Below are 20,907 nucleotides of genomic sequence, written 5' to 3'. Positions count from 1 at the left end.
AAGACAACCCCTGGTGCATGTGTTTAGATTGGATTAGAAGAGGGTCTTCCTACTTCAAATGACTTATTTAGCAAAAATCCCTAATAGTTGTGCCCAGCCACTTTCGGGTTTTAGTTAATTCTAGATGCAGTCAAGTTTACAACTAAAAGTCACCACATTCCTGTTGTGAGCATGTTCATCCTGGGCAGGGAGACTATGCAATATAGACCCCCTCCTTGTAAAGTTCCAACGACACAGCACAGCTCCCGATTTGTCCCCTCCTCCCACATACCTAATGAGTTTATTAAGCGTATTTACAGGGCATGGGTGAGAGGCTAACAATAGGAGCATAGTGATCCCAAACTAGCCACACTGGAATGTTGTCACCCTAATGGATGGTGGCTTCCTTATGGCTGTGTAGATGAAGCCCATTTCCCCTAGTCTTCCTCATTCTACACAGTGTACCTCCTCAAGACCCAAAGGCTATGTGCAGTTAGGGCCAAGCTATACACAACTGGCTGGGTACTCAGGTGAGGGTCCCATGACTTCCCATCCTCAATTCTGTGAGACAGGTCAACAGTTGGCAAGCACGGCTATGATGGTCTTAAATAGGCTTAGCTGAATTCGTGGATATGCTCACTGGCTGGGAGGATAGTGCTGTACAGTAGCTCCAATTCCTTATTTTAATGCCTGAAATATCAGAGACTTGAAGCATCTGCTGGACACTGTAGGCTCCTATTGGCTGACAGCTTGTTCTCTAGCAAATGCCCTTTTTTTTTTCTGGAAAATGTTTAATGATAATACTATAAAACAACTTTTGTCTTAGACTTACATATTTTTCTATGTGTGGTTATTTTGCCTGCATGAACGTATATGCAACTCATGTGTGCTTGGTGCCAGAGGTTAGAACAGGGAGCTGGATCCCTTGAAACTGGAGTTTCACATGTTTGTGAGCCACCAGGTGGTTGCTGAGAAGCTAACCCTGGCCCTCTGCAAGAGCAACAGGTGCTCTTAACCACTGCACCATCTATCTAGGACCTCCCACCCCCAAATTACTTTTTAGGAATTTTCTGCTAAACTTAATTTGATGCAAACATTTTCTGGGGGGGCTCCCTATAAAATTATTTTTTATTTTCCAAGACAGGGTTTTTCTGTGTAGCTCTGGCTGTCCTGGAACTCTCTCTGTAGATCAGGTTGGCCTAGAATTCAAAGAACTCTATCTGGATTAAAAGCACGTGCCATCACTGCATGGCCCTATAGGTTCTTATTTAACTATCTCAATATTATGAAGACTTGCTATAATGAGTCATGGGAATTTCTTTTATGAGCTTATGTTGTACATATAAAAATAGTTCAGCTGTTAAAAAGTACCAATCCTATCATCATCATCATCATCATCATTATTTGTGTGTGTGTATGTATGTGTGTATGTGTTGGGGGGGGGACATGTGTGTCATTGCAGACAACCTTTAGGGTTGTTGCCTTTCTACCTTGATTGAGCAGTCTCTTTTGTCACTGTGTAAACCAGGCTAGCTGGCCCTAGAGCTTTTTAGCTTACTTTATTACATTTTCTGTGTATGAATGTTTTGTCTCCATGTATTTCTGTTCACATAATTGTGCCTGGTACCCTCCAATGTCAGAAGGATCAGATCCCCTGGAACTGTAGGTATGGATGGTTGTGAGCCACCATGGTACTAGAACCTGAGTCTTCTGCAAAAACAAGTGCTCTTGACCCGTAAGCCATCTCTCTAGCCCCATTATTCAGTTCTTTAATTCTTCATTTTAACCAGATAGAAGTCCTACTAAATCACTTCATTTGGAACAAAACTCATTAATTCTGAATAAAACCTCACATTCAAATGCATTACATTTTCCCTGAGATGTTAAAGTACAAAGACAAAAGGCTAAATTTCTTTTAAATTATTTTATTATTGTGTAAGCTAAAAGGAAATTTACACACTGAAATCTTAAAACCCTTGGGCATGCACATTAACCTTGTTAGAGGCTCTTCTACATGTCTCTCTTTTTTCCATAGGAATTTCCCCAAACATTTAAAACCCATAGTTTTTTTTTTTAAATTTTTTTTTACTGTATATACAGCCTAAACCATAGCAATCTATGATTATGTCATTTTTACACTGTGCAAAATCCTCAAAAAATAATGGTATGATAGAACAGAAAGATTTCTAACAAATTTCATTTTAAGACATGTCATTTGGTCCTTCTCCAAATCACACTAATTAAAAACAGGCACAATCTCGTTCAAGCCTCCAATCAAATTCTGACAGTGATCCACACCCCACAACCAGAGAGCATCGATGACCTCTGCAAAAGGTCACACAGCAATATGCCAGATTGAAAAGACTAAACACAGAGCCCAGAAAAGTTAACAAAAGCCAGGCCTGACACAAACCATCACATATAAAACTGAAAATCAGACAGGGATTTGAGCTTTTGTGATAGTAAAAGTAATAATGCATACAGTAGGGAAAATTAAGAGCGGTCAATGCAATGGGCAAAGACTGAAGGGGATTTCACAGACAGTGGAGATCTGAGTTTTTAATTTTCTTTTTTTTATTTCAAAAGTTTTTTTTTTTTTTTTAAAGAAGGACACCACCAGTATATTTCACAAAGACATAAATGTATACACCCCAGCAACACAAAAGAATAAATCTTCAAAAATGTTCATCCCCAATTATTTACATTTTTTCTAATATAAATTTAGGACTTCAGTATGTAAATAAATATACATTACTATGTATACCTTTCTAGTGTGGCTTACCGACAAATCAGCTGAACTTGACTGTATTTATTTATTTTTAAATTACAGCAGATATGTTTTGATGGTAGGAAGGGATGGAGGAAAGGGAAAGTATTTGAAACTGTCCAATTCAACCAGCTATCCATCCTGGGAGCTTGTGGAAGGCGTCAGTGTGGCTGGGAACATCAACACCTTGGCATGCATGAAGGTTAAGTCAGGAAGGCTGGCGATCACCTTCACTGCTTCTTCACTTAGGTGTTCCTCTCTTTTTGGTTTCCTATCAGCCAATGAGAAAAGACAAGTGTGTTAATGGGACTGTGCTGTAGGTCAAATGGGAAAACAAATTCCCTCTCAAGGTGTGCAGTCAGTGGTCTTGGGGCATCTGACTGTCTTTTCCTCTGCTAGCTGCTGAATGAAGCACAATGCATTTTTTGTTGTTCATAAAGTCAAGCATAAAAACAGACACAGATATCCATCTGTACATATATATAGGCTTAAGGCTTTAGTTAAGGCTGGCAGCATCTACGGAGCCATAATTTTCAAACATTACTAGGCACAAGTAGAGTGCTAAAGCCTTGGAAACAGTCCGCCCACCTGGACTTCCCCTGCCTGCTGCAAAACTACCAAAATTACCTCAACATGAAAGGTATGGTGCAAGGCCTGGTAAGTCATCTAACCTCAGGCTTCCATAACCCAATGGGGAATTCCAAGAGACAGACTTCAGCCAAGCTGAGATGCAGGCAGCTGCATGAGAACTGGGTGCAGGCAGGAACCAGGAAGGCAATTTGTAATCCTTTCAAGCCTCTGGCCTTGTTAATGTCTATATAACCACATCTCCCCTCACTGCAACAAGTACATAGCTTGAAGCATATCAGAGATGCATAAAAATTCCTGGTAAACTAATGGGCAAGCTGAAGAAAATGCTCAGTGAGCATCAAATGTGCCTAAACAGTACACAATGCCATCCAAACCATCCAGGTTGTTAAATATGTTGCAAGGACCATTACAGTCACACAGATCAATTGAAACTGACTACAGAAAGCTCAATTCTTTCTTTATTGATTATCAGCAGGTGAATCAATCAATATTCAATCCAGTCCTAATTGGAAGAACACAATGGCAATCCTACATTTAAAAAAAATTGATCCCAGCACTTGGGAGGCAGAGACAGGCAGATCTCTGTGAGTTCGAGGACAGCCTATACAAAAGCTAGTTCCAGGACAGCCTCCAAAGCAATACAGAGAAACCCTGTCTCGAAAAACAAAAACAAAACAATTGAAATTTACATTTTAGATTGCACTTAATGGTAATACATCATTAGATGCTTGAGGAACTAGTAAATGATTGCATTACTTTGAAGTCAAAACAAGTGTCTTGCTTCCTAGGTCCGATCTTAATATCACTAATATGGACTACAAAGTGTAATGGTCAGCCTGTAGCCACGAAGTCAGCGGGTGCAGGATGTTTTCAATGTGCTGGGAGATCTCTGATGTACTCCAGGCAAAATGTTTACCCTGTATTTGCAAGCCTCTGGATATAATTTCCAGTTTATGGACATTGGGGGAATAAAGAACTCAGCGAACATTACTTGCAGAAAACATCAGTAAGTAGAAGTGCAAGAGGGAGAGAAGGACAAGGACAAGAGAAGGACAAGTTGTCTCTTAACCAAGAGACAACTGTGACGATTGGTCTAGGTGTGATCAATGGCTTTCAGAGGAACTTAAAAGTTCCTACAATTTTTAAGTTTGTGCATCTATTTGCAGTTATTTCTGTGAGCTATTCTTGTTAAAATACACAAAGCACATGTTTGAGAATCTGAGAACAATTATACCAATTTGCATTTCTTTCTTAGCTCAGATTTACCTTTTGTCAATGGGCTACACACAAATGACAGTCCATAATGGTCTGTGATCAATTCCCTTCCCCCAGAACACAGACATGACAAGACTTTTCAAAAGAAAAGAAACTCTGCCAAACTGCTAGGACAACTGTACATCCCTATGCAGGGCAGGGCAGCGGGGGTGGTGGTGACAGAATATAGACCTCTCCCACCTTCCACATTAAAATGAATTAAAAATGCACTAGAAACTCAGATGTGGTGGCTCATGACTTTAACCCCAGCACCTGGGAGTCAGAGGCAGGCAGATATGAGTTCCAGGCCAGCCTGGTCTACAGAGTTCCAGACAGCTAGGGTTACACAGAGAAACCCTGTCTTGAAAGAAACCAACCAACCAACCAACAAAAAACAGCCAAACCCAAGTGCACTAAAGACCCACATATAAAGGTTGAAACCATAAACTCTTAGGTGTAAGATCCTCCTAACTTTGAATTAGGCAACCATTTCTTCAACCTAAAGCACAAGTAACAAAAGAAACAAGTTTCATTTTGATGAAACCCAATTTTTTTTGAGCATGGTATAAAAACTGAAAAGATAACAGAGTAGCAAATATTTGAAAATTACGTATCTGAGAAATGTCTAGTATTTTTAAAATACAATTTATTGATTTTTCTATATTATGTGCATCAGTATGTCTGTATAAGGGTGTCAGAAGCCCTGGAACTAGAGTTACAGACAGTAGTGAGCTTCCCCGTGGGTGCTGGGAATTGGACCCAGGTCCTCTGGAAGAGCAGCCAGTGCTATTAACCTCTGAGCCATCTCTCTAGTCCCCAGGTCTGGTATTTGTAGCCTACAGGGAAAGCTTACAAATGATCAGACTGAAGACAGGCAAAGAATCTAAAGCAGCATCCTAGTGGCAGGGATGCTAATGAGCACATGAGAAGATGCAGGGAAATGCAAATTACAATGAGGAGACACCATTTCAGACCTACTGCACAGCTACAACCAAAAAGTCAGAAAAGTTTTGGAGAATGTGGAGAAACCGGAAAACTTCTGTTACTGGTGGGAATACAAAACATTACATCCCAGCACTCTGGAGGTGAATGCTGAGAGTACAGGTGTTCAAGACCAGGGCAACATTGAGACCCCGCCTCAACCAGTCACCACAGGCCTCCAAGGCCTGTATGATATGTACGTCTGCACTGCTTGTTTTTCCTTTTCCAACCCTCACCCCACACTTTTTGCCACGTTGTGCCAGGCTCCAACCCAGGACCTGTGCATGCTAGGCAAATGCTACTGCTTGAGCTAAGAGACCCTGATTCTAGACAAAAAACCCAAACTAATCAGAAAGCCTACACCCATACCACACAATGGTAAATAGGCAAATGTACACAGGGTATTTTAGGTTTAAAGTAATAAACATTTTCTGGGTTAATTTAATGATGACAGTTGCGAAGCTCTGTGAACCTATTAAAAACTAGTGAATTCACACACATGAGAAAGATAGATTTTATGATGTTAACTAAATCAACAGAATCCAAACTGAAAATCCCACAGTATTCCCATTAGCTACTAGTTCTTTGGCTTGTACAACTGTCAGTGAGTGGCCTCTCTGCAGCTGTTACCCAGCTGGCCACACACTAATTTAAATTAGGAAATAACTGTTCTCCATAAAAGACAGTTGAGCAAGAAGATGGAACCATCTTTAAACTAAGAACTCCGATTTCCTTACAAAGGACACAGTGAGTGCTGGTGATGCAGATCAGGGTGCAGTGCTCGCCTAGCATCTGCAAGGCCCTGGGAACAACACCCCCACCACAGCCAGTCACAGTGGCACATGCCTGAAGTGTGCTATGTCAATTTGGTTCACACAAAGTTTGACATCAGGTGGTGGCCCCTCCAGTGCGGGTACCAGGTTGCCTAAGGGGGAGACAAACTGGTTCCAGTCAGACACAGAGAACATCAAAACATCCACCACCAACAACCCAGAAAAGAAGTGAAGTGAGGAATTATAGTCCATGGGAAGAGAAGACTCATCCTGTTTCCTCGATATTCAAAGGCTCTTAGGAAACTGTATGAGGGCCCACAAGAGGACTCAGTCAGTCAAGGACCCCAACAACCCAAGGTAGAAGGAAAGAACTGATGTCCACAGTTTCTTCCGACCATCACATGTGCACCAGGCTCAAGCACCCATCACCCCGACAATAACTAAACAAACATCATTTTGGAAATGGAAAAAAATTATTCCACTCAAATGTCCTCCTCAATCCCAACTACAGTAGTTTCTTTGCTCTTAAGAGACAGAATTCTGCTATGTAACCTAGGCTGGTCTCAAGTTTATGATCCTCCTAACTCAGCTTTCTGAGTGCTGAAGTTATAGGCTTCATCACCACAGTGATTTCCAACTACCACATTAACCCTTTCATATCCTGTAACTTGCCATCAGACTTTCCCACCCAACCTTCTATGTAATGCCAAGAGCCAAGACACTTTTGCTAACCATTTCTTAAAAAGAAAAAGAAGTAAATCCTAAAGATCCAGGGATTGAAAAGCCTCTTGAAATCTCACATGACACTTGCTTATCTTGTCTCTGTACAACTAAGAATCGTTCATGGAAGGCCGAAGCTGACACTCTGCTTTAAATATCTGCCTACCATTCATGAGGCTTTTGGTTTGATCTCAGCATTGGGGAAAAATAATAAAGAGACAGCACCCACCCCTGTAAAAAACAAAAACAAAAATAAAAAGAAAACACCCAAACTCCTTGGTGATACTCAATAACTCTAAGTACTAAGATGTGGATTTTTTTCCTCACTATTTTCAAAGAACAAAACATCCTTCAAAATTAAATCCAAAGCTGGTAGCTTGTTTTCAGTTTATTTCATTTACATGTTAAAGTGGGTCTGAGAAAACAGCCCAGTGGCAGAGGCCCGAGTATGCAAGCAAGGCCTTGGGTTTGTTTTCCAGTATCTCAAGAAAGGCTAGATATTATTACAGAGAATCTCTTTGGGCAGCTACAACTTGCCTCCTAGATGTGTGCTACAATTTTAGTTTAATTCTTTTAGTTCAGAAGATGAGAGAGAAGATTAGTAGTAACAAGGGTTGGGCGATAGATACAGTGGATGTCAAGGATCCTTAAAAAAAGGAAGGTGCACAGCTAACAATAAGGTTAGAGCTCCCCCTACTGGCACAGAGGATGAATATTCATAGCTGGGAAGTGCTCTAGGTAAAGTAGGTGGTACATCTGCAGGGGAAAGGTAAGAAAGCAGCAGGATTGGCTCACAAACAGCAAGGGAGTCACCGAAAATAGAAACATGAATCCCACAACAGACGTCATTAGCCAAAGGTTCATTTAACAGGGCAAAGACAATGCAGGGCCATTACAGCAATGAGTGAACCTGGGGACAAAAGGACCTACGTGCTCCAGATCAACTTCCTGGGAGAGTTAGCAGCATCTACAGTCATGAGACCAGCAACAGCAGCTTTTCAAAATTGTTACTATCTGTTGAATGAACACCCATAGAGAATAATGTTAAAAGACACTGCGATCATTTAAGTCAGGCATGGTGGTGCACACCTTTAACCCCAGCACTGGGGAGACATGCAGGTAGTTCTAAGTCAAGGCAGCCTGGTCTATATACAAGTTTCAGGACAGCCAAAGCTACATAGAGAGACCCTGTCTCAAAAACAAACAAAAACCCAAAGAGACTGCAAACATTTAAGCTAAAATAAAAAAAAAAATCATCACAAGAAAAAGGGTAAAATAGATGCTTCTTATGAAAGAATTAACTTTAAAAGATAAACTCAAATGGCATGTATCGTTATTCAATAGAAAATGCTAAACTCCCAAGTGAGCAACTGACACATAGATATCCCTCTTGAAAATGCAGATGAATGACCTGGGAAATGAAGAAGAAAGCTAACCAATCAGTGTCTGCCCTGGCACTAGTGATGCCCTGGCAGGAACAACTCCCTTCTACTAGGAACTAGCTTATCTGATGCCTAGCGTGTCAAAACAAGGATGGCATAACTGTGTTACACTCTAAATACAAGTTCCAAGTGACAGTCCTTGTCTCTGGTTCTAACACCAGGAGATAACTGTCCCTAAAGAGGCTCCCCTTAAGTTTGGTAAAAGAACACATGATGCCTCGTTAGGGTGCACATTAGCTAAAGTTCTGAAAAGAAAAAGGGTCTTTTTTTTAGTGTTTCAGCTTCAAAGAAAACATGGTACCCGGTGTGGTCCCCACAGTGTGAAACTGGTTCAGAAAAAAATGTTTTATCCCCACAAGTTAAGATGGGACAGGATGTTCCTCAGTGGCACCAGCATCTCAGTACTTAACCAGAATTGTTTTCTATGGAGGAGTGTGGGAAGAAGAAAACGTCATCTGTTAATCTTCAATAAAGTCTATCACTGAACCTTAATTTCATGGTGTTTTCTAGGCTTTGCCATCTACTGGCTTTAACCTATGAAGTCAGTTTAACACACAAACACTGCCACTTGTATGCTTTGCTTGTGGACACTTAAACCAGGATACAAAATCAGGGCAAAGTTCAGAGCAGATTTACCTGGTCGAAGTGCTTGTCTTCTCCACTGTAGACATGAGCTTCGCAAAAGCGTCAGTCACTTTGAGGCTTGAGGTGGAGGTCTCCAGCTTAGCAGTTGTTAATTCATACAACTCTGGATCCACACCTTACAGCACAGAACGACAGTGAGTAAGGGCAAGCCACGTGGGTTACAGTGAGCCACAATCCAAAACCCAACAGCAATACCTAGTCACATCCAAGTCTGCATAAGCACTCACAGTCAGATCATGTACTACTTTTCTGAATGTGAAAAGCCATTACTGTTTGTGCCTGCATGAGGGCATGCACACCACAAGTGGGTGAATGCCAGGTAACTCTGTGCATCCTTATACCCACCCTTACATGGTTTCTGGGGATTGAACTCAGGTTAGCAGGCTTGGGTAGCAAGCACCTTTACCTGCTGAGCTATCTGTGTTTACTTTTTATTTTATGTGTTTGTCTGCATTTATGTATGTACATCACATGAATGTCTAGTGCCAGAGGAGGCCAGAGGGGATATAGGAGCCTTTGGAACTGGAGTTACAGATAGTTGTGAGCCACCATGTAGGTGTTGGGAGCAGAACGCAGGTCCTTTGTAAGAGCAGCCAGTGCTCTTAACTACTGAGCCAATTAACCCCATATTTATTTATTTTTAATTAAATGGTGGGCTTTGAAGTATCTATAAAAGGAACACATAAAAATTCCATTTTAGAATAAATATTGTATGTAATTGATGGCTCCCAAATGCTACAAGTATCTATCACTCAGTTTTCCATTCATTCTGACATGTCATCAGTGTTTATAGATAGAATGAACAAGCTATGATGTTTTTATTTTTTGAGATGGTGTCTTACTCTGTAGTCTACACTGGCTTTGACAATTATCCTGCCTTAACTTCCTGAATGTTGGGATTATGGGTATGAGTCACCACACCAGACCTCCAACATTCTCAAATTTTTAAAAAATTATTATTTTTGTGTGTGTGCATTGGTGTTTTGCTTGCATGTATGTCTGTGTAAAGTTGTTTGGATCCCCTGGAACTGGAGTTATAAATAGTTGTGAGCTGCCATGTGGGTGGTGGGGTCCAGGTCTTCTGGAAAAGCAGCTAGTGCTTTTAACCCCTGAACCATCTCTCCAGCTCAAAATTCTCAATTTTTAAATGGGCCAATGAACCTCATTTTAAACTTTGCTCAACTCCAGTATTTTCTTCTATGCCAGAGACTTGGAGAATAATATAAAGTCTCTACTGTAGAAACTGATTTGGTTACCTTAACTGTGACTAAACATGTGAAAAATTATTCAAAGCATTAAGTTATTACTAACAATATATGCATGTACTTCAAGTAAGAGGTGGAAAGGGTAGAACACTTCCAGAGAGAGTGTGAGTGGAGCTCTACTTTGGGACGAAATGAAAATGCTTATTTCCAGGACCAATTATATATGTATAGCCTCATTTAGATACCAAGCTGGAGTAACAGAAGGGAAGCTAAGATGGGGCTATAGTTAAGCATCAGTTTACAAAAAATGTTTGGTAGCTTCTCCAATTTTTTATTTATTTTTTTTCTTTGAGACAGGGTGTTACAATATTGCTCAGGCTGGCTTTGAACTCCCAAGTTCAGATGATCCTCCTGCCTCAGCTAGACTACAGATGTGCATGGCTGTACTTGGCTCAATTTTATTTTTTTTAAGAAAAGCCTGTAAGATTAGGCAAAAAATACAATAAATGTATGAACAAATTTTCTCCTTTGTGAACCAGCTCTGTAGATGAGCATAGGTAGTAGTGTGGATTTCAGATGTTTATAGAAACAAACGAGCAACTGCTTCTACAGTTACCAAGCCCATCAAGGGAGAAAGGTGAGAGAAGGTGCATGTTGACTTCCAAGTTCTTTATAGTTCATTAGCATACACTTTTGAGACAGACTTTAAAACTTTAGTTTTTCCACAATAAGCACACAGGCCAAAGTTAAAATGGATAAAACTGTAGATGTCTATATAAAGACCAAATGAGCCCAAACTATCTCTCTCTTCCACTGTTAAAGGTTAGCTCCCAAGTAACACAATATTGAAGGTGAGGTGTCTATATGATGCAGAACACTTGCATTCTGACTGGCAACAGGGAAGTGCCAGTAAAATCTTTGGTGGGTTTATAAAACCTTGGACATTCAGTTATCAGAGTAAAGTGGTAGACTGAAAGGAATAGTGCTGACCACATAGAAAAAAAATTCACCTTTCTAGCCCCCCAAAACATTCTTCCCCTTTCATAAACTACCCCCAAACCAAAAAATGACTGAGATCTCTAACAACTATAGTTAATGTTTTCAGAGACAAGGCAATTATCTAGTAAAGACTAGAGAGACTTTTTTAATGGAAGTTTTTTCTTTAACAGAACCTTAATGAGGCACAGCTTAATTACACAATTAAAATAGCCATCCAAGTTCTATGCCCGCCTAAGAATCACACACAAGATAATCAACAGCAAGCTAAGATAAAATGACTTTCCCATAAACAAGTTAAGAAAGAACAAACAAGTGTAAAGGTGGAACATTAAGGAAGAGATTGATTGACACCTGAATAATAATAAAAAGCCAAAGCAAATTTATTGTAGTCAAATTTATCCAGCAGCTAGATAGAGCATGCTGATGAAATTGAGAGTATTAAAGGTTTCACAGGGGTAGAGACTGCATTGGACCATGCTGTGCTCATGTCCACTACAGCGTTAGACATTTCAAACTTGGAGCTGAACCCTGAGCCCAATTAACAGGAAGTCTCTCACTTCACTAAGCAAGTGGGTTATTGGTGCTCCTATCAATACTTTTTAAATGAATTTAAAATATAAGCACATTTAAAATCTAAACCAAGTTTTAGGCACCCCAAAGAGAAAGTGATCTCACTTTAATTATAATGCAAACTGGGAGGAAACCTGGATAATTCCAGCTTCTCCTTTCCCTCCAGTAAGTATTATAAATTGTCAGACATTTTAGCTCCTCCAGGTTGTTCCATATATCATATACACTTAGTAGAACTTTAATTCATAAAATATCAAATTTAAGTAAGAAGAAAAATCAAATACAGACTTTTTTCATACACCCGCAAGAATTTTGAAAACTAGGAGCTTAGATCTGAGGAATCTCGTCATTCTACCATAGGATTTATGGGCTCTCCTGTGGCAGTAGCAGGTTTTTGTAGCTGGATATAAGAGAAGGGCATCCTGGGTCCAGGCTTGCCCTTGGCAGACTTGTTGCTTCCCTTCATATACCATCATGGCTGATAAACCATTGAAGAGGGTGACTGAGTTACCTATAGACTCAACCCCTCACACCCCCAATTCTCAGGAACCCAGGCTAGCTACAAGATTGGCCACTACTGGGCACAAAAAAATCCTCAATATGCATTCCAGAAGTTAGCATCTGAACAGAACCCCAGTAGCTGTCTGATTATCAATAATTACCCAGATCACAACTTGGAATGGCAGGAATTCATTAAAATCATATTCAAGAAAATGTAAACATTAAAATGCCATTATACTTTCCATCTTTTATTTAGTTAGAAAATGACAAAGTACATTAGTCCTTTGGTGAATGATCTGTATGGCTGAACATTAACAGGTACTAGTAAGCTTAATTATTAGCTGTTAGGTTTACAGCAATTACTTTCTACTATTAACTTTTGTTAGCATTTTTTTTTTTTTTTGCTACATGTATACTAACAGTATGCTTTCTATTTAAGAGCTACATAAAAATAGTAATTTTTTTGATGTGGAACTATATAACTACATGCTAGATTCCAACATTTTGGATTCAATTATATATTTAACAGCACTAATAAGGACTAATTAAAATGCTTGAATTTATAAAAATTACATTATTATAGACACTGTAACATAAAGCCATTTCTGTGTACTAAACCATCCTTCCCTCTCTAAACTAGTGTTACTTTCAAATGGCTTTATAAAATATGCTTTCAGAATAAGCATATAAATGCATTTTTCACTAAGAGGGATGAAAAACAAAACATCCCTAGCTGTCTAAAGCCAGCAGGGCTGTATTACCATAGAAACCACTGCCAGCTCTGAACACTACCCTCTGAGAAAGTTTTCCAAAGATGTACTTCATGTGCGTAGTTCCTTACAATCAGATATTAGAAAGTAAGATGGATGAAGGAAAAGTATTAGAGAGAATATAGTCTACCTGTTTCCTTGTTTATAGGAAAGTCAAGTGTGGTCATGCTTTTAGTAAATAACCAGAACTGTGCTTAAACACTCTGCTGACCTGGGATTGTGCTGCCGCTAGAGCTACTGTCATCCACGGGCCCAAAGAAATCAAGGTTCAGAAGAGTGGAACCTCCACTAGCTTGGAATTCAGTGACCGTGTTGGTAGGCAGCCACACAGAAGGTAAGCCAAGGGAGGAGGGGTTATGTGTAAAAAGGGGTAAGACACACACTTGAACATGCAGGTTATAATTAGTAGTCATTACACATTTTAAAAATCAACATTAAAACAATGTGTACAGTATTAGGTTTTCATAACTAAAGTAACAATTTAACTGAATGTATAGTTTCTCATGTACATTATAAAGAATATAACAACACTTTGTTAGGTTTTAGTTAGAAGTCAGTTCTTTCAATCAAAACTGAAAGGTATCAGAAAGACCAGGGAAGGCATACTAGTTAAAGGGAAACAATACTTAATTTTAACCCAATATTAAATCACTACATGCCCAATCTTTCATGTTGGTTTCTATGAACAATTTCTGGTTTCTAATGAAAGCTTTTTAAAACAATGACAGAGTTGTGAGTTTTAGGACATGCACCAATAAAAACATTAACTTATTTAAAATAATGCATTATGGATGGTCTAACTGCTGTACCCTGATGTGCAAGCTGTACTGTTCCCCTTTAACTCTGCCACAGTCATCACATAGTATACATTTTTAAAGAAGTTGTTAATAAAAAGCATGATGATTTGACTGAAGACACCAGACAATAGCAAAAGGTGCATCCAGGCTTTCCTTCAGCAGGACATTCAATTGATGGTTTCCAGGTGTCCTAGGATCCTAGCTACAAGAAAAAGCTGGCAAGAGTATCTGAGGCAATGGCATGGTAAATGCCACTGAGATGACGTTAACAGATATTCTATACAATGGCTCAAATGGCTTAAGTAGTAGTTATAACTCAGGGTCCACTGAAAACCCATAGCATGGACTATAAAACTAGCACTGTGTGTTAAAGACTTCACGGGACTTGTGTAAGTGACTCCCCTTTCAGAGTTTTAAAGTCCTAAGAAAAACCACTGATTTCTGGAACTGCCCTGTCATTATTTGGAGATAAATTTCAAAATAATCATGAAAATCATTCATCTTCATTTGCATATTAAGTACTCTACAAAATGCTACTGAATCTGAAAACTACATTAAATCAATAAATACGGATTTGTCTGTATTTGGTTAACTGAATAATTAATTGTGCTTTATGCTTTGAGGCAACCTCAAATCACAAGACTTTGTATCCAAGATCTCACAAAGTAAAGCTATAAAACATTCAAATAAATTGGTCCTAGCTAAAATATTTGAACTATTTAATTTTGACTTAAGATAAAGGAACTAAAACTTTACCTTGGTATTACTACCAATATTTGGGTATTAATACTGCTAATAATAGTAATGGCTGGTGTCTTGAGCAATTACTATTTAGAAAGAAAGCCTGAATTTCCAAAGATAAGAATAAGAAGTTATGTTTAAACAAAAAACGGAAATCAGCAGAGAGAAGTCTGTCTGAACTGTGTAGCTTTCTTAACTCTAGCTCTGGTGCTAGAGGCTCTACGGAGAGACGTACCATCTAAAGGGTTAGTAAGGCCACTGCTACTCCAGTCAAACTGGACGGGTGGGAGAGACTCCTAGAGTTGAAAACAATGAAAACAAACAAACAAACAAAACAAAAAAAATCAAAATTAATCAGTATAGGTAGTAGCAACATAAAGAATCCTTAAAGCAAAACCCCCAAAATACAGCAAGACCATTAGGCAACAATGTACCTATAGACAAATTTGGATAATATACAATTTCAGGTTACTTGCAAATATTAACACAAACTGAAATTGCACAATTTATAAACAGTATGCTTATTGACATTATAAAATTTACATCCAACAAAGGAGTATCTTTAAATTTTCAAGCAATTTTATGGACTGATTCTATTTCAATCTTTTCTATGTTCTATTTTAAACTGTTAGATGTTAAGAAAAGGATTTAAAACAGACTTTTTTTGTGTGATTACATTTATTTTAAATACTAGCATGTAACACTAGCAGATAAAATGTGATATAACAGAGAAGGAACTACACTGAAAGTGAATTTGGATAGTTGAAGATGATAATTAGTTACATGTGATCTTTACTAACTTAGCTAGTCTCATGATATGTAAAACGAGAAGGTATAGATTCCAAAGTCTCTAGTTCTTTACAAGTTTCCCGACTTCAGAAGAAAAGAAACTGTGGGCCAATAAGTGGATGCACACTTTTTTTGTTTGTTTTTGAAATAAGGTACTATGTAGTCTTGGCTGTCTTGGGACTCACTATACAGACCAGGCTGACCTCAATCTCAGCCATCCACCTGCTTCTGGTTCCAGAGTGCTGGGATTAAAGGTGTATGCCACCATGCCTGGCTGGGATGTACATTTTTAAAGTGCTAATTTTCAGATTTGTGTGTGTGTGTGTGTGTGTGTGTGTGTGTGTGTGTGTGTGAGAGAGAGAGAGAGAGAGAGAGAGAGAGAGAGAGAGAGAGAGTGTGTGAGTGTGTGTGTTGGGGGTGGGGGAGACCAGAGGAAGACACTGGACATCCTGCTTTATCCCATTCTACCTTACTCCTTTAAAACAGGGTCTCTCAGCAAACATGGAGCTAGGCTGCCAGTCAGCAAGCTCCAGGGACCATCCTGTCTGCCCTGCACAGTGCTGGGGTTATAGACTTTGAGATTCAAACTTAGGTCCTCATGCTTGCAAAGGCAAGTGTTCTTAACCCACTAAACCATCTCTCCAGCCCAATTAATGTATTTTTGAGTTAGGGTCCTGATAAATTTCTCAGGCTAGTCTCAAACCTACTGTCCTTGTGCTTCCAGCCATTGAATATCTAGATTGCAGACATGTCACTGTATGCCCCCATAACAGGTCAGGGATTTGTTTTAGTCAAGTTCTCTGGCCAAATTACTTGGAATCAAGATTTTTTTTTTTTCCTTTTTTGAGACAGGGTCTTGTTTCATTGTTCAGGTTGGCCTTAAACTGACTCTGTGAGGCCAGGCTGGTTTTTGAATTTGCACTCTTGTTCAGTCCTCCAAGTGAGATCACTGTATGCACTACCATGCCTGGGAGATTTAGGCACTAAAAATGAATTCCCATTCATTCATTCATTCATTCATTCATTCATTCATTCATTCATTCATTTTTTTCGTTTCTCAAGACAGGGTTTTTCTGTAGCTTTGGAGCCTGTCCTGGAACTAGCTCTGTAGACCAGGCTGGCCTCAAACTCACAAGAGATCTGCCTGCCTCTGCCTCCCAAGTTCTGGGATTAAAGGCTTGCACCACTACCTCTGGACCTAAAATTAATTGTTATAACTGGTTTGACTACTCTAAGTCTTTAAATTTCATAACATAAAGTGATCTATGGTAAATATCAAATAGAAGATAGTTGGCATTCAAGTCTTTAAAGGAAGAAATTAAAGAAGATATCAGAATATGGAAATATCTCTCATGCCCTTGAATAGGCAGGATCAACATAGTAAAAATGGCACTCCTACCAAAAGTAATCTACAGATTCAATGCAATCCCCATCAAAATCCCAGCACAATTCTTCACAGACCTTGAAAGAACAATACTCAACTTCATATAGAAAAACAAAAAAATCCAGGATAGCCAAACAATCCTGTGCAATAAAGGATCATCTGGGTGCATCACCATCCCTGACTTCAAGCTCTACTATAGAGCTATAGTAATGAAAACAACTTGGTATTGGCTTAAAAACAGACAGGCAGACCAATGGAATTGAATCAAAGACCCCAATATCAACTGACACACCTATTAACATCTAATTTTTGACAAAGAAGCTAAGAATATAAAATGGAAAAAAGAAAATATATTCAACAAATGGTACTGGTATAACTGGCTGTCAACATGTAGAAGAATGCAAATAGATCGATATCTATCACCATGCACAAAACTCAAGTCCAAATGGATCAAAGACCTCAATATAAATCCATCCACACTGAACCTCACAGAAGAGAAAGTGGGAAATACATTTGAACACATAGGCACAGGAGACCACTTCCTAAATAGAGCACCAGTAGCATAGACTCTGAGAGCAACAATTAATAAATGGGACCTCATGAAACTGAGAAGCTTCTGTAAAGCAAAGAACACAGTCAACAAGACAAAATGGCTCCCTACAGAATGGGAAAAGATCTTCACCAACCCCACATCTGACAAAGGGTTGATCTCCAAAATATACAAAGAACTCAAGAAACTAGAAATCAAAATACCAAATAATCCAATTGAAAAATGGGGTTTTTGCTGTTTCCCTGGGCCAGACAGGACTGTCTCCCTCTTCTCTTATGTCCTCTCCCTGTGTCTCTTTACCTCTTTTCTCTTTGTTTCCCCCTTTCTAATAAAACTTCTCACTTAAAAAAAAAAAAAAAAGAAAGAAAAATGGGGTACAGAACTAAACAGAGAATTCTCAACCGAACAATCTCAAATGGCAGAAAGACACTTAAGGAAATGCTCAACATCCTTAGTCATTAGGGAAATGCAAATCAAAACCACTCTGAGATTCCACCTTATACCAATCAGAATGGCTAAGATCAAAACCACCAATGACAGCTTATGCTGGAGAGGATGTGGAGAAAGGGGAACCCTTCTCCATTGCTGGTGGGATTACAAACTTGTACAGCCGTTGTGGAAATCAGTAGAGAGATTTCTCAGAAAATTAGGGATCAACCTACCTCAAGACTGCAATACCACTGTTGGGCATATACCCGAAGGAGGCACATTCACACCACAAGGACATTTGCTCAGCTATGTTCATAGCTACATTATTCGTAATAGCCAGATCTTGGAAACATCCTAGATGTTCCTCAACTGAAGAATGGATAAAGAAAATGTGGCATATTTACACAATGGAGTACTACTCAGCAGTAAGAAACAATGACATCCTAAAGTTCACAGGCAAATGGACAGAACTAGAAAAAAAAAACAAAAAAACAAAAACAAAAACAAAACATCCTGAGTGAGGTAACCCAGAACCAGAAAGACAAATATAGTATGTACTCACTCATAAGTGGATACCAGACATAAAGCAAAAAACACCCAGCCTACAATCCATAACCCCAGAGAAGCTTGAATTCTCCTCCAGAAACAGACAGAAGCAGATGCAGAAATCCACAACTAACAAATGGACCAAGCTCCTGGAGTACAATTGAAGTGAGGGAGGAGTGATAATATGAACAAAGGAGTCAAGACCATGATGGGGAAACCCTCAGAATCAGCTGACCTGAGCTAGTGAGAGATCACTGACTCAGGTCTGACAAAGGGGGGACCTGCATAGGACTGAACTAGACTCCCTTAATATAGGTGACAATGGTTTGACTGGGACAATATGAGGCCACTGGCAGTGGATCCAAGATCTAACACTAACACACAAACTGAATAGTGGAGCCCATTCTATATGGAGAGGTACCTTGCTCAGCCTAGACACAGGGGTGTGGGGGGTGGAGAGGTGCCTTGGTTCTGCCTCAATGAGATGATGGGACAGACTTAGTAGACTTCCTAGGGGAGGCCTTACCCTCTCTGTGTAGCAGACAGGGTGGGGAGACTGAGGGGAGCAGGAGGAGAAGAGGGAGGGGGAACTGGAATTAGAATGTAAAAACTAATTAAAAAAAAGAAAAAAGAGAAGCTAGTTGACAGATGTTAAAATGAAATGACTACTTATTTAAAGAACATGTGTTTTATATAGAAAACTGTTTTGTTTTCTCTTTTGTTGCTGTGTTAACAACACTTATGGAAATAACTTGTGTTCTATTAGATTTTTAAATATCAACATGTTGTTGTTTATTTATGTTCATATTGTTGGTATTGCTAGCCATGCTTCACTGTATGGAAGGTGCTATTACAACATTATACTTACTTTTTTTCCAGGTAAAGATGCTACTATATGTAGGATAGGAACATGAATTAGTTCTTTGGGGAAGATACTATAATTGTTTTGGTAAAATAGGGATAGGCAAATTAGTAAAAGCATTTAGTCTCCAAAAAATCAAATCCCGCCTGTCCAGTTTAGAGGCTGAGGAGGAAGGTATAAAACCAAGTAAAATGCTAACATTAAGAGATGCCAGAGATATGACCTGATGACTCTCTGGATTTCCTAATGGAACCTCCTGAAACTGAGAAGCTTCTGCAAGGCAAAGAACACAGTCAACAAGACAAAACGGCAGCACACAGAATGGGAAAAGATTTTCACCAACCCCACATCTGACAGAGGGCTGAACTCCAAAATATACAAAGAACTCAAGAAGCTAGTCACCAAAACACCAAATAATTTAATTAAACAGTGGGGTACAGAACTAAACAGAGCATTCTCAATAGAGGAATATAAAGTGGCCGAAAGGCACTTAAATTGCTCAACATCCTTAGCCATCAAGGAAATGCAAATCAAAACAACTCTGAAATATCATCTTACACCTGTCAGAATGGCTAAAATCAAAAACAATGACAGTTTATGCTGGAGAGGATGTGGAGAAAGGGGAACACTCCTCCATTGCTGGTGGGAATAAAAACTTGTACAGCTGTAGAAATCAGTATGGCAGTTTCTCAGGAAAATGGGATCAGTCTACCTCAAGATCCAGCAATTCTACTCTTAGGCATATACCCAAAGGATGCACATTCATACCACAAGGACATCTGTTCAACTATGTTCACAGCAGCATTATTTGTAATAGTCAGAACCTGGAAGCAACCTAGATGTCCCTCAACTGAAGAAGGGATAAAGAAAATGTGGTACATTTACACAACAGAGTTCTACTCAGTGGAAACAAAGAGTAACATCTTGAAATTCACAGCAAATGGATGGAACTAGAAGAAACCATCCTGAGTGAGGTAGCCCAGACACAGAAAGACAAATATGGTACGTACTCACTCATAAGTGGATATTAAACATAGAGCAAAGGATTACCAGCCTACAATTCACAAACCCAGAGAAGTTAGAAAACAAGGCATTCCCTAAGAGAGACATACATGGACCCCTCTCTCCCCCGCCCGAGAAATCTAGCACTAGGAAAAATCTCCAGGGTTCCACAAAGATGACCCCAACTGAGAATCTAAGCAACAGTGGAGAGGTTACCTTAAATGCCCTTCCCTTATAATGAGATTGATGACTACCTTCAATGCCATCCTAGAGTCTTCACCCAGTAGCTGATGGAAGCAGAAGCAGAGATCCACAGCTAAGCAATGACCTGAAGTCCTGGAATCCAGTTGTAGAGAGGGAGAAGTGATGAGCAAAGGGGTCAAGACCATGCTGGGGATACCCACAGAAACAGCTGACCTGAACAAGTGAGAGCTCATGGACCCCAGTCTCACAGTGGGGAACCAGCATAGGACCGAACCCTGAACGTGGGTATCAGTTGGGGGGCCTAGGTAGTCTATGGGGCCTCTGGCAGTGGAACCAGTATTTATCCCTAGTGCATGAATGGGCTTTGGGAGCCCATTCCCTATGGAGGGATACTCTCTCAGCCTAG

The 20,907-nt window shown here is 39.5% G+C and overlaps 1 protein-coding gene across 3 annotated transcripts in view; it reads right to left on the bottom strand.

Annotated features, from left to right (window-relative positions):
• Positions 1–2,565: 2,565 nt before the first annotated feature.
• Aftph (aftiphilin) overlaps positions 2,566–20,907 on the bottom strand; it is a 66,146-nt gene continuing 47,804 nt past the window's right edge. Inside the window, exons 7-10 of one of the 3 annotated variants that reach the window (XM_035452226.1) lie at positions 14,971–15,031; positions 13,409–13,579; positions 9,144–9,267; positions 2,566–3,017 (exon numbers count right to left, since the gene is read on the bottom strand). In XM_035452226.1, coding sequence (XP_035308117.1) covers positions 2,879–3,017; positions 9,144–9,267; positions 13,409–13,579; positions 14,971–15,031 — 495 coding nt within the window. In that variant the 3' untranslated portion in view covers positions 2,566–2,878. The remainder of the gene's footprint in view (positions 3,018–9,143; positions 9,268–13,408; positions 13,580–14,970; positions 15,032–20,907) is intronic. The other 2 variants (XM_027388060.2, XR_003479661.2) reach the window with 2 other exon arrangements.

The sequence above is a fragment of the Cricetulus griseus genome (assembly GCF_003668045.3).
Source record: "Cricetulus griseus strain 17A/GY chromosome 1 unlocalized genomic scaffold, alternate assembly CriGri-PICRH-1.0 chr1_1, whole genome shotgun sequence".
NCBI classification, from domain to species: domain Eukaryota; kingdom Metazoa; phylum Chordata; class Mammalia; order Rodentia; family Cricetidae; genus Cricetulus; species Cricetulus griseus.
This window is presented reverse-complemented; position numbering and strand designations above follow the sequence as displayed.